This window comes from Podarcis vaucheri, assembly GCF_965113315.1.
Source record: "Podarcis vaucheri genome assembly, chromosome: 17".
NCBI classification, from domain to species: Eukaryota; Metazoa; Chordata; class Lepidosauria; order Squamata; family Lacertidae; genus Podarcis; species Podarcis vaucheri.
In genome coordinates this window covers 32,293,328-32,307,046 of record NC_138755.1, presented here as the reverse complement: position 1 = coordinate 32,307,046, position 13,719 = coordinate 32,293,328, and the positions used below count along the sequence as shown (strand labels likewise).

Genomic DNA, 13,719 nt, shown 5'->3' with positions numbered 1-13,719 from the left:
GGGGAAGAGTTAATTTCCTGTGGTTTTGAAAAGATTAGGGCTGCAGCTTTAATTGATTTAACCAGTAGATCAGTCAACTAACACTTTAGCTGGGAAACTAGTCTGGGCTAATTTTAATTGGTGAGAACACATTTTAATTGGTGAGACTGAGAGAACAGTTTTCATACCTTGTATTTAGCCATTTACTGCTGGGAACTCAGTTGTCAAAACTGAGAATTCTGTTTATTGTTTTCCTTCAAGGTCATTCTAGATGACAGTATGATCAATGTGGCAACAATAGCATCTTCACGATATGTAGGCCCTCTCAAGGCGCGAGTTGATGAATGGCAAAAGCAACTCTCTTTATTCAGTCAGACGTTGGTGAGTGTCACCTTATTTAAAAACATGCTCATTGCCTTTAGTGTTAGCAATAAAAGAGGAAAAGTAATCTTGGAATATGTTACTGTTTCTTAGAAGTTACCCTTTACCTTTGACAAGAGAGTGTTTAAATATCAACTTGGTGATAGTAACATACCTGCATAGGAAGGATTATTGATGATCATGTAATTCATATCTATCTATAGAAGCAATATTGATTCTTTATGGTTTATTCAGTAATGGCCTGCAAAAGCATGTAAGTAGGACAGCAACAGTGTTTGCAAAAGACACTGAATTATTTAAATCTGCGAAGAGTTAACAGAAAAGTATGAAAGTGCTATTTGGAGATGATACTGAAGTGGCAGCTACAGCTCAGCATTGTTTGCAGGGGGTGGGGGGAGAATCATCCCAATTTTACTTATAAAATATGGTATTCAGATTTTTTTTTGCTTCTGCAAATTAGTTGTATGCTGTTGGAGGAATGATGAATAGTACTTCTCTAAAAACATCAATATAGCATATTGCAGCCTTCAAAAAGGATACCAGAATAGAAGAGATTATTTAGGAACAGGATAGAAATGTGTTCCAGAGAACAACGACACCTTGACATTCTTGTAATTGTCTTTATTGCCCTGATCCACTACCCCCTGTGCGATGTAGGAAGAATGGCTGACATGCCAGAGGAACTGGCTCTATCTGGAAAGCATTTTCAGTGCTCCTGATATTCAAAGGCAGCTGCCTGCAGAAGCAAAGATGTTCCTGCAGGTGGACAAGTCATGGAAAGAAATTATGAGAAAAGTTAATCGTCTGCCTAATGCCCTCCGAGCAGCTACTCAGCCAGGTATTAATAGATCTAATTTTTTTATTATGCTTGATTATAATAAAACAATGTTATGTATAGCTGGAAAATGCAAATCACACCTACTGTAACTTAAGCGTGTAGTATGATTTTAAAAGCCATGTGCTGAAGTGCCTGAGGCCCATACAAACACACACACAGATACACAAACACTTCTCAGCTTGTCCCTCTGTATTCGTATTTCATTTGAGTGATGCTTATGTATTGCTTAATGTAGGATCTATTTCCAGGGTTTATTTTATTCCTGCCATTTTGCCTTCTTCACGTATATGCAACTTTCTTCTGACTTTTTGGCCTGGTTCGCACATAGCACTAAGCCATGGTTTGTTTAACAAACCATGAGTTAACCACAAGTTGTCCCACAGACTGTCCAACAAACCATGGCTTGTTTCTCCATGGTTTGGCTTGTTTTCCAGCTGTTCCGACACTTGTGCCTTTGTAGCTTAAACAGCTGGATTTCAAAGACAGTATATAAAGTTGGAAGCTTTTCTGTATATTACAAACCATCTTTTCCTTTTTTTCATCCCAACACACACACACACACACACACACACACACACACACACACACTATTTTCACTGTGCAAGCTTATTAAATTATTGTTTCTGCAGAGGTGGTGATGTATGCCAAATCTTCCTCTTTTACCTAAGGACAGAAACACAGATCTTTGTCCATTAGACACGCCCCCCCCATCTGTTTCCTGCCTTGGCCTTGAGCAGTTGTTTTTTATTCCTTCCTACTGTCTACTCCTTGTTAGGTTTGTTACACATTCCATTTTCACTGTGCAATTTTATTAATTATTGTTTCTTTGATACAGGCCTTTTAGAGTCCTTCCAGAATAACAATGCACTTCTTGATCAAATTCAGAAGTGCCTGGAAGCTTATTTGGAATCTAAGAGAGTAATCTTCCCCAGGTTAGTTAAGAATCAATCAGAATATAATTAAACCATCTTCACTCTGGGTGATAGCCAATTGCAATGTCCAATGGACTTCTGCTACCACAATAAGACCTTCCCTTCCTCTCCTACCCATGAAGCAACACTCAGGGCTAGGGGACTCCCTGGAGCAGATTTTTATGGGGTGGGGAGAGGCTGCTACAGGGAGGAAGAGAGAAAAGGGAATGTTGGATGTTGCATAAATCTTTATTCAGTATAATCTTAGAGGTGAAATCCCATCAGAATTAAGCACATTTGAATCCCATAGACTTATATGGAAGTGTTAAGTCTTAACTTTGGATAGATCTTATTTGTAAACCACAGGTGGTGAAGCTGTGGCTCTCCAGATGTTTCTGAACTCCAGTTCCCACCATAGGCCATCCTGGCTAGGGCTGATGGGAGTTGAAGTCCAGCAACATCTAAAGGGCCACATATTCCCCACTCTTGATTTAAACCAGGGAATAATGCAAGTTCTCTCTTGGAAGTTGTGTGTGTCTAGGTGGGTTTGGCGCCTCTTGAGGGAAGGAACTTTGTAGCTTCAAAGGAAGTGGTTGGCTTTCACTTCCCTTGAAGCACTTCCTGTCTTCATCTAGAGCAGATCACCTGAACGTATTTCTTATCTCCTGTCTCCTCCTACTCAGGTTTGGGTTTGTGCTATTTGACTGTTCATGTCTGTAGTGGGCAAGGAAGGTCCTTTGTGATCCTTTTCGCCTCAAGCTTTTCTTAAGTTCCTATATTTATTTTTTGAAACCACCTTCATTTTTCTGTTGATTATCTGTCTGTTTTATAGTTTCAAGTCTTCTACTTCCTCATCATGCTCCTTTTGGTTTTAGTCCTACTTATTCCCTGCCCATGACTGTTTTGTTACCGTGCTTGTTGAAATAGTGCACAACTTAATTACTTAATCCACAGGCTTTTAAAAATACATTTATAGAAAAGCATGTTTTACAGAAATGAAAGAAATTGCTTTAAGACAAATTAAGTCTACTGTCTCAAATTATCCTCACAACTTCAGTGTAGAATATATTTTGAAATTTAACAGATAAAAAAAAACTTCTGAAAAAATAGTTTTAACACTTTCAAAATTATCTGCAAACAGATTTTACTTTTTATCCAACGATGAGCTCTTGGAGATTTTGGCTCAGACTCGCAATCCTCAAGCTGTTCAGCCTCACTTAAGGAAGTGCTTTGATTCAATCGCTAAACTAGAATTTGCCTATATGGCTCCAGCCGAAGGAGAAGAAAAGGTTCTTACCAATGATATTTTAGCAATGCTGTCACCTGAAGGTGAGAGGGTAAGCAATTATTTAACTCAAGCAAAATGCCTGTGTGTGTGTGTGTGTGTGTGAGAGAGAGAGAGAGAGAGAGAGAGAGAGAGAGGTTCTTTACAGCAGGAAGTGTTATGTGGGGAAGGTAGGAAGAATATTGCTCCTCTGTATGTAATGCATACACATTATGATAAGATGAATTTTATGACTTGCCATGAGCAAGCAGCATAACAGTGTGTGCTTCTGAATCACTCCGCTTTTATTCCACCCTGCCTGGGGCTGTGAGCAGCAAACCTTGATTTAGCGTGATGTGTGAACCAGTCCTTGTGGTTTTTCTCCAAATAAACCATAAGTAGTAAACTTAAGAATCAACCTTACCTTCTGCTCATGGTTTTTTTGGCAAGAAGCAAACCACAAGTTTCATTGATTGTTGCTCCCAGGGCAGAGCAAAACAGGAACATCATTTTTGTTTATGATAAGCTATAACCAACCAGCTCACTGATCAACTCCTGCCCCGAAACCTATGTCCCCACTGAGGAGGAACATGTGGATCCAGAATTGACCTCCACAGTCACTTACTGACTCACTGTTAAGACCGTGTTCATGGAAGACGATCTTACTTGGCTATGAATGATCGCCGAAGAAGAAGACACTCCTGCAGAATCTGTGTCTGTGACCCAGGCAGCCTAGGGTCAAGTGTGGGGGAAGGTTTACCTGTCATTGCAGTGCCATCTCCAACATTTTAGTTTTACCCTTAGGAGAGAATAGCAAAAGTTCACTTGTGCTGGATAAAGTAAGTAAGCCTACACCCTGTCCTTAGCAACCCCTGCTTGAGATATCCTCTCTTCATAGCTCCCCCTCTTTGTCTGCATAGCCCCATCTTGGATTCAATTTATTGGTTGCACCAGAATGCTGTGAAATGTGGGAGAGTTGCCTCTTGCTTTCCGTTCTGCTCAGTTCACTACCTGATAGTTGCAATGTTTATAATTCACGGTATAGGATTATTAGTGTTTCCTAGATTTATTCTGTATTTTATATATATTTGAAATAATAAAAATACATTGCATAAAGGTGTATTATTCATTGTGTCTTTAATCAGTTAAGGAGAAATCAGTTAAGTTACATTAAAAAAAGCACCAAGTTACCCTCATAGTAAGTGCAAGACTTGCCTTTCTAGGTTGGCTTAGGGAAAGGACTTAAAGCCAGGGGAAATGTTGAAGACTGGCTTGGTAAAGTTGAAGAAGCAATGTTCGCTTCCCTTCGCCGCCTGAGCAAAGCTGCCATTGCTGATTATCAGACGAAGGAGAGAGTACATTGGGTTGTCGCTGGACATCCTTCTCAGGTAACCAGGCTCAGTTACTGCTTTATGGTGGTGGTCGGGGGGGGGAGAGCTTTGTTTCTTAGTCTCGAGGACATACTGGTTCTTTGAGCTGGTTATGGGCTTAAAGTTCAGTATATCTCCAAAGTATCTTCTACTTGGAGCTTACCTGGTTACTTAATGCTGCTGCTTTTATAGTGGACCAGAGCTGGGAACCATTTGACACAGACCAAGACTATCACCTTCCTGCATGAGCCCTCTTGAAATCGATGGGAGCCATGCAAAATAGCTGTTCTACAAGAGCACTAAGCAGGAAGATGCTTGTGGAACAGAAATTCGAAGGGGATTTATGCAATTAAAGGAGGAGCACAGTGTTAATGAAAGCAGTTCTCAGCTGTGGATGCCTCTACCTTTATTCTGCCCTGTTTTTGCTTTGTTTTTACATAGGTCGTGCTGACCATTTCTCAGCTCATGTGGTGCCGTGATCTGACTCAGTGTTTAGAAGGAGAGGAACAGGATCATTTAGAAGCTTTGGAAGAATTTGAAAAGGAAAACTTTGAAGTTAGTGTTCATAAGGGGGGGGGGTTGAAACTGATCGTATGGAGCTGTTTGACATAATTTTAATTAACTGTCCCGGGTAGCAGTTTCCACATGAGAGCGCAACCCTAACTGCCCTCTCGTGTTGAGGAGTGAAGGGTTTTTTGGATTAGGGGGCCCTTGAGAGGCAATGGCTTGACCTCCCCCACCACACCCAAGAATAGGGATATGCTCTGGCAGTGGGGAGGTAGGGGCAACTAGTGAGAGGGGGCTGAGTGAAGGTGGAGCACATGGTTAGGAAGGGTGGGGGTAATGGAGGAACGAGGAGGGGACACTGGGAGCTGGCCATGATGCTGCTCAGGCAGATGCTGCTGGCCTCCGCTGGTGGAGAGAAGTGCCACTGGTGGGGATGGGGGCCCTGATGTGATGGGGGCCCTATGGGAAACTACTGCCCATAGTATCCTGGAGCTGGCATTGCAGCACAACAAAAATATGCCCCCACCTCCTTTCTGCCCTGGTCAGTCTGGTACTCTCCTTCTGCTGCTCCCTGGCTGTGGTTAGGATCTCTCTGTCTATTGCAGCAAAACCAGCAGTGTCTTGTGGCACCTTAAAGATGAACAAATGTATTATGGAAGGGGTCAGCAAGGCTTACGTCGCCTGGGCCGGTTCACTCCTGCGGAGATCGCTCCGTGGGCCGGATCACATCTGCACAGATGTGATTTCCAATACTGCAGAAGCAAGTCCCTGCCCTGCACTGCGCCGCTTTAGCACAGCGTGTGGGGGCTCGCCGAGCAGTCTGCTTGGTTCGGGGGCCATTTAAACGACCCCCGTGGGCCACTTGTGGCCCATGGACCGCAGGTTGCTGACCCCTGTATTATGGTGTAAGTTTTTATGCCATCAGATTCATCCAGTGGTATCCTGAGTTTCTGGTATGTGTGTACACACCCACACCCACACCCACACCTTGCAATGGATTAGCCAGTTAACACACAAAGTATGATTAAACTCAGTTTTCCTGGATAATGCCTTTTTATCACAAGACACCTTTTATCGGTTTAGTGCCCACATGTGATGTTTTTAATGCAAACTAAAGTGATGTTGGATGATATTTCAAAAAATGAGTATTTTTCATTCCGAAACTATTCTTTCAAATTGGAATGCGGCTCTTGGCTCAAAGAGTCATTGACTTACTCAGAATAACAACACTTTATCTCTCCATAACATCTAATCTCTTTCAATATTCTGTCTCTCCCATCCTTAAATATGTAAGTGCTGACTTTTCTTCGAAATTGTTCTTCCCGTCTGTTGCTGTTGTCTGTTTTTCTCCGGTTAGGGCTTCTTTCTACTTCCCAGACAGTAAGGGGTCATATCGTGAATGTGATATCAAAGCACTAGGCCAGTCAATCTGAGTTGGCTATGTGACAGCAGTGCTTCCTTAATAGGCGTTGCAATGATCTTTAAAAATGGTCGAAATAGGATTAACACAGGGCTGGCTTTTCCATTAGGCAGAGTGAGTTTGGCCACCCCTTGTGGTAGAAGTTGGACACGGAGTGGTGGCAAGATGTTGGAAGACAGCTTGCCTGTACCTCCTAAGCTGGTCTGCTGATCTCAAGAGGATGCTGTCTTATCATCCAGCTGCTAATCCAGTCATCTTCTATTTCTGAAATGAGGGCAGCATCTTGTCCTTTGCCTTGGGCAGTAAAATGTTTTTACCTGACCCTGGATGCTCTTGCCATTGCTGACGAAAATATTCGTAACCACCTTCTCCCCCTTTTGGAACAAATCTACTTACATTAGCAGTAGATACAGCACTTTCATTTTGAAACGTTACTATCTTGAGTAAAATAGGAAAATGTTTCCTAACATTGTGATTTCTTCTCCTTTCATAGAGATTAAATGCATTGGCTTCACTAGTTCGTGGCATCCTTCCCAAGCTCCACAGAAACATCATAACAGCGCTCATAACTATTGATGTGCATGCAAGAGACATTGTTACTGAACTTGTAAATCAGAAGGTATATTACAATTTTTAAATGATATTTGTGCAGTTGCAGCTTTAAAATCAGCATCTAATAAATGTTGTATATTCTCCGTAAAGGTAGATTCTGTTGACAACTTTGATTGGCAAAGGCAACTGCGTTACTATTGGGACCTGGATCTGGATAACTGTGTAGCTAGAATGGCTTTATCCCAGTACACTTATGCCTACGAATACTTGGGTGCATGTCCAAGATTAGTGATAACCCCACTCACGGTAAGACCTTGCCCTCAACCTCATGCATGTAGTATGAAATGTAAGCGAAAACTGGAACTTTCTGTTAGATATTGCTAACAAATAGTGTTCACCTTTACATAACATTGCTTTAAAAAACTGTCCTGTATAGACATATAAACGTGTTACAGCATCATGTACGCTTATGGGAGGGGAAAAGGTACTGCAGGGATAAGTTGTCAACTCAAGATTACCTTTCTCTAGGGCTGGAGACTAATAATTGTTCTTAAGAAATGTGAAGGTGACACAGTAGAGACATCATTATCCATGGAACTAATTTCTGTTGCTTCACTAGTTTGTCTGTTCAGCCTGCTCTTGCAGGTTTGTGAAGCACAGCAAATAGCTTGGAAGCCTGTTTTGACCAGTAAGATGGTGAGGTCACAAAATAAGTGAATTAGTGGAATCAGGGCTTCTTCATGTCTCCTTCAACTCTCCACAAAAGCAGCCCCCACCTATAGCTGAACAATGCACAAAATTTTGAACAAGGTTAACCATCTCATATTAAATTATGATTTGAAGAAGCTCTAAATATTATTATTTATTTGAATTAACTCTTTTTTGGCTATTGTTATTATTTAAGCTTGTTGGTTGCTTTTTATACAAAAAGGTCTGCAAGTGACTTATAGCTTATTTAAAACCCTAGGTGTAACAAAAATACATTATAATATAAACACATTAACACAAAAACACGCACAGTTCATAAAAACACACAAAGAAACCCCCCTCATAACAGCAGCAGAAAGCTACAGTACCACACTAACAGCAAACAACACAAACTATCTAAAGTCTATCTAAAGTGTGGGTAAAAGGTACATTATTGATAGAAAGTATGTGGGAATAGTTTCTACTGGTGTTGGGCCATATGTCAAATATCTTCAGTGAATTATGTTCCCAATGGCTCAGCTTTTTTTTAGTGATCTAATTCATACGTACTGAAGCTATTAGCTTTTAGGAGCGGAATGTGCAAACTGTTGAAGATTATACTGCAGTACAATTGTGTTATTTAAATTAGGACATAATTTCATAGCACTGTTCAGTATCTATGCCTATGTAACTTTCTACACTTTGACTCAGGATCGTTGCTACCTCTGCCTTATGGGAGCATTGCAACTTGACCTTGGTGGAGCCCCAGCTGGACCTGCTGGCACTGGCAAAACAGAAACTACCAAAGACCTCGCAAAAGCGCTTGCCATCCAGTGTGTTGTGTTTAACTGCTCAGATGGCTTGGATTACAAGGTATGGAGCACGATATGAGAACACCTTTATTGTTCTGTAGCATTTCATGTTAATGGAGCTGGTGAAGTTCCTGCAATTTGTAATTTCCATTAACAAATATTATTTTCAGACACTGCAATAACCGTTGGATGCTGAGCTCATGGTTGGTGTAAAGTATGGGATTGTGAGAGGAAATATAACCTGTGCTTTAAAAAACCCAATAGGACTGTACCGCCAATGACTGTTGGCAAGATGACTGTGATGGAATACAGTAGTGTCTTCACAACCAACACTACCCTTACTGATAAACTAACTAGCAACTGTTGGATCTTTTGAGGATATATCCCAGATGAAATTCCCTTGGCACCCAGCTGTGTTGCACATGGCACCCTAGACTTAGGATACCTATTTCGATTGGCTCATGGTCCTCTCTTCCCTCGCTTCTTTGTAACCAGGCAGGCAGCAGGTGTAGAGAGACACAACAAGCTAGCATTAAAGCAGGATACAGCACTCAGGTGTAGCAATAAGCCACAATTAATGCGGGTGGCACTGTGGGTTAAACCACAGAGCCTAGGACTTGCTGATCTGAAGGTTGGCGATTCGAATCCCTGCGACGGGGTGAGCTCCTGTTGCTCGGTCCCTGCTCCTGCCAACCTAGCAGTTCGAAAGCACATCAAAGTGCAAGTAGATAAATAGGTCCCGCTCCAGCGGGAAGGTAAGCGGCGTTTCCGTGTGCTGCTCTGGTTCACCAGAAGCGGCTTAGTTGTGGGAGCCATGAAGTCATGGCAAAGGCTTGTAGCGCCACCTGGTGCCTCGCTGACCTCGGTGACCTGCATGTCCGTGCCTTGCAGTGTATTAAGTGCATAACCTTATATGGGAATGGGTGGGTAAAAGCCATGACCGGATGTAGGTAACGTGAGACATTGGCAAACGGCCATGCGAGAGGAGAGAACAAAGGATAATAAAAGATACCGGAGAGGAGAGAAGTTCAAAAGGAGCTGCTCATACCATCCTGAAAATATTGCTGGCTCTCTGTGTCTTTATTTTATGCTAAACTGCGCCATTTGTGACGGCTGGCTTCCGTCACTTAGTCATGCTGGCCACATGACCCGGAAGCTGTACGCCGGCTCCCTCAGCCAATAAAGCGAGATGAGCGCTGCAACCCCAGAGTCAGCCACGACTGGACCTAATGGTCAGGGGTCCCTTTACCCTTTACCTAATTGAAGCAGAGATTAGCCAAGCTAACTTCAAATCCTGGTTTGTTGGCCACAAGTATGGTTTGTGAGCTTGGTCACCTTCAGGTGTGCAGCTAAGCCATATTTAGGCTACACAAACCACAACAATGATATTTTGTCTAAGTCATTATGGTTATTTTTATGTTTAATGATTTACGGATCTCAGCATACCATTGTAGTAGATAGTATAACTATATCGGTTTTAGAGCAGAATTATATAGTATTTGGTTCATGCCTTGCACTACCAGAAGGAGAGAACTGAGGACATATAACCCAGTGCTCATGTGAACAACAGAGATACACTCCTTTTATTCTATGCCTTAAGAGTTTATTGCCTGAAATCACAGCTTTTGGAGAGAGATAACTGAGACATGTTAACTAAGATGAACTATTGTTCCAGATGATGGGACGTTTCTTCAGCGGCTTGGCGCAATCTGGAGCATGGTGCTGTTTTGACGAATTCAACCGAATTGATATTGAAGTTCTATCTGTTATTGCTCAACAGTTGATAACCATTAGGAACGCTAAAGCTGCTAAGGTAATTTCTGTGTTTTCTGGATAACAGAAGCTCTGTTTCACGGTCTTAATAATTTTCACAATGTAATATTGTTCTTAAATTGTTCTTTCAAACAGCTCTCTCGGTTTATGTTTGAGGGACGTGAAATAAAATTGGTGATGACTTGTGCGGCCTTCATTACAATGAATCCCGGCTATGCTGGACGGACAGAATTACCTGACAATCTGAAAGCACTTTTCAGGCCATTTTCAATGATGGTTCCTAACTATGCTTTGATTGCTGAGGTACCTTTTAATATGTATGATTATGCAGAAAGTGTTTGAGAGCAGAAAATTACAACGTGGGAATAACGTACTGGAACAGTTGTCTTTAAGGGGGCCAATAGTTGAACATCAGGAGAAATACCACCCCAGGATCTCTTTTTCATACTTCTATTAGTATGTCTTGTTTGCAACAGTTAGTTTATTCACTAGGGCATGGGTAGGCAAACTAAGGCCCGGGGGCCGGATTCAGCCCGATCACCTTCTAAATCTGGCCCGTGGACGGTCCGGGAATCAGCGTGTTTTTACATGAGTAGAATGTGTGCTTTTATTTAAACTGCATCTCTGGGTTATTTGTGGGTCATAGGAATTCATTCATTTCCCCCCCTTCAAAATATAGTCTGCCCCCCCCACAAGGTCTGAGGGACAGTGCACTGGCCCCCTGCTAAAAAAGTTTGCTGAGCCGTGCACTAGGGGGAGCACTAACCCTCTTTAGCACATCATTACACTCAGGTAGAAATACCTTTCAGATAAGACCAATGGTTCCCTCTCAGCTGCATATTGTTGAGCCTTCTCTTGGAGTCACATTGTACACTTGTTGATGCTCTGCCGATAGTTAAACTTTTATTTTGTAAGAACACACAACATGCCTTTTTTGTACTTTAGGTTATTTTGTATTCAGAAGGATTTGAATCAAGTAAAACACTTGCAAGAAAGATGACTCAGATGTACAAACTGTGTAGTGAGCAGCTTTCTCAACAGGACCACTATGATTTTGGAATGAGAGCTGTCAAATCTGTTTTGGTCATGGCTGGGTAAGAATCTTCATACTGCAAGACGAATGCCTCGCAAGACGGAAAACCCGCTAGACGAAAGGGTTTTCCGTTTTTGAGCTGCTTCGCAAGACGATTTTCCCTATGGGCTTGCTTTGCAAGACGAAAACGTCTTGCGAGTGTTCCGATTTTTCCCCGCTTCCCCCCCTTTTTCTAAGCCACTAATAGCCTTTTAGCCGCTAATCCGCTAAGCCTTTAATAGCCGCTAAGCCTTTAATAGCCGCTAAACCGCTAATAGCGCTAATCCGCTAAGCCGCTAATAGGGTTGCTTCGCAAGACGAAAAAACCGCTAGATGAAGAGACTCGCAGAACGGATTAATTTCGTCTTGCGAGGCACCACTGTATAAACATTTTATTTACTTACCCAGCTTAGAAATATATACATCTTATTTATTGGTCCCATTTGTTTTAAATAAAAATGCCATACTACATACTACTATTTGTATCTAAATTTTATATTTTTTTGCCGATATGGGTTGTTAAAAATTTAAAGTTCTTTGTGGCATTAAAGCTCTAGCACTGATTGTTTCTCTTAATTAATGTAGAGGTAGAGATGGGGTGGGGCAGGGAGAGAAATTTGTTCACGTTTTAATGTGAACCTATTTAATCTACATGCTCTCTAAACCAATACATAAACTGAAATGCAGCTATTCTTCCATAGTTGCATTTCTGCAAATCTAATGATGCAGTTCTCCAACCAAAATATGCATACCAATTTAAAAAAAAAATAAATTTTATTGGTAATCATAATTCTGTTAATATATGCTTTAAAATGTTTCTATAATTGTAGGTCACTAAAGAGAGAGAATCCAAATCTGAATGAGGATGTTGTATTAATAAGAGCATTACGAGATTCCAACCTTCCAAAATTTCTTACAGATGATGCTGTTTTGTTCAGGTACATTTCGTAGTAAATTAGTGTTTTCTTTAATTAATCACAGAATCTTTATTTTTCCATAAGTGAATATGACTCTTCCGTTATTTCCAGTAGGGATGCTATAAGATAAGCATTAAACGACAATAGAAATTAACTACACAACAATTTTCAACAGTATGCATATTTAAACTTACTTGTTTATAACATAAAAAATTTCCTTGACATCTGGTGGAAGGGTGTTCCACAGGGCGGGTGTCACTACCGAGAAGGCCCTCTGCCTGGTTCGTTGTAACCTCACTTCTCGCAGTGAGGGAACCACCAGAAGGCCCCACGGAGCTGGACCTCAGTGATGGAGGTGGAGATGCTCCTTCAGGTATACTGAGCCGAGGCCGTTTAGGGCTTTAAAGGTCAGCACCAACACTTTGAATTGTGCTCAGAAATATACTAGGAGCCAATGTAGGTCTTTCAGGACCTGTGTTGTATGGTCTCGGCGGCCACTCCCAGTCACCAGTCTGGCTGCCACATCCTGGATTAATTGTAGTTTCTGGGTCACCTTTGAAGGTAGCCCCACGTAAAGCACATTGTGGTAGTTCAAGCAGGAGGTAACTAGAGCATGCACCACTCTGGCAAGGCAGTCTGTAGGCAGGTAGGGTCTCAGCCTGTGTACCAGATGGAGCTGTTGTCACAGTTACAAGCATGCCTTCCTATTTAGCAAGATCTGTTACTCTGCCATCCTGCTGTTTTCATTGTTTAAGTCTACCAAAGGCAGATTCTGAAGTGGCTGAAGAACTATATCACGCCCAAAGAGTGGAAGCCTCTGAGAGTTGTATTGCTTTCTCCCTAGAGTACAACTGTGGCGTTTGCCTTCCTAGGTGTGTGACATCATACTGGGTTCATAAGGAAAGGGTTAACTAAGTGTAAAATGATTAACCAGTAGGAACCCAAGGGGAGGAGTTAGAGTTGTTAAGAAGCCAGTCTGGAGTTAGAGAAGAGAGAGGGAGGATAAGTCTGTGGGTTGGGCTAGTCTGTTGTGAGAGAGTGAGAGAATCTGTTAAGAGGAGTCAGTTAAACAGTGGGATAATCAGTCAGAAGGTATTAGGAAGGGGATAGGCCGGTAAAGAAACTAAGGTTAAGAAACTGACAAAAATTATCTGAAACCATAAACTTGTTAAGGCTTATAAAATAAACTTGTTTAATGTTAACAACTGTCTGGACTTAGTGTGTACCCGAGAGAAA

The 13,719-nt window shown here is 41.7% G+C and overlaps 1 protein-coding gene across 2 annotated transcripts in view; it reads left to right on the top strand.

Moving 5' to 3' along the window:
* Positions 1 to 13,719, top strand: part of DNAH6 (dynein axonemal heavy chain 6) — a 131,002-nt gene that overhangs the window by 30,014 nt on the left and 87,269 nt on the right. For both annotated transcript variants that reach the window (XM_082204454.1, XM_082204455.1), the window contains 13 exons: positions 241 to 360; positions 1,018 to 1,198; positions 2,034 to 2,130; positions 3,251 to 3,446; positions 4,597 to 4,761; positions 5,185 to 5,298; positions 7,164 to 7,289; positions 7,373 to 7,528; positions 8,621 to 8,782; positions 10,397 to 10,534; positions 10,630 to 10,797; positions 11,440 to 11,588; positions 12,397 to 12,504. In XM_082204454.1, coding sequence (XP_082060580.1) covers positions 241 to 360; positions 1,018 to 1,198; positions 2,034 to 2,130; positions 3,251 to 3,446; positions 4,597 to 4,761; positions 5,185 to 5,298; positions 7,164 to 7,289; positions 7,373 to 7,528; positions 8,621 to 8,782; positions 10,397 to 10,534; positions 10,630 to 10,797; positions 11,440 to 11,588; positions 12,397 to 12,504 — 1,880 coding nt within the window. The remainder of the gene's footprint in view (positions 1 to 240; positions 361 to 1,017; positions 1,199 to 2,033; positions 2,131 to 3,250; positions 3,447 to 4,596; positions 4,762 to 5,184; positions 5,299 to 7,163; positions 7,290 to 7,372; positions 7,529 to 8,620; positions 8,783 to 10,396; positions 10,535 to 10,629; positions 10,798 to 11,439; positions 11,589 to 12,396; positions 12,505 to 13,719) is intronic.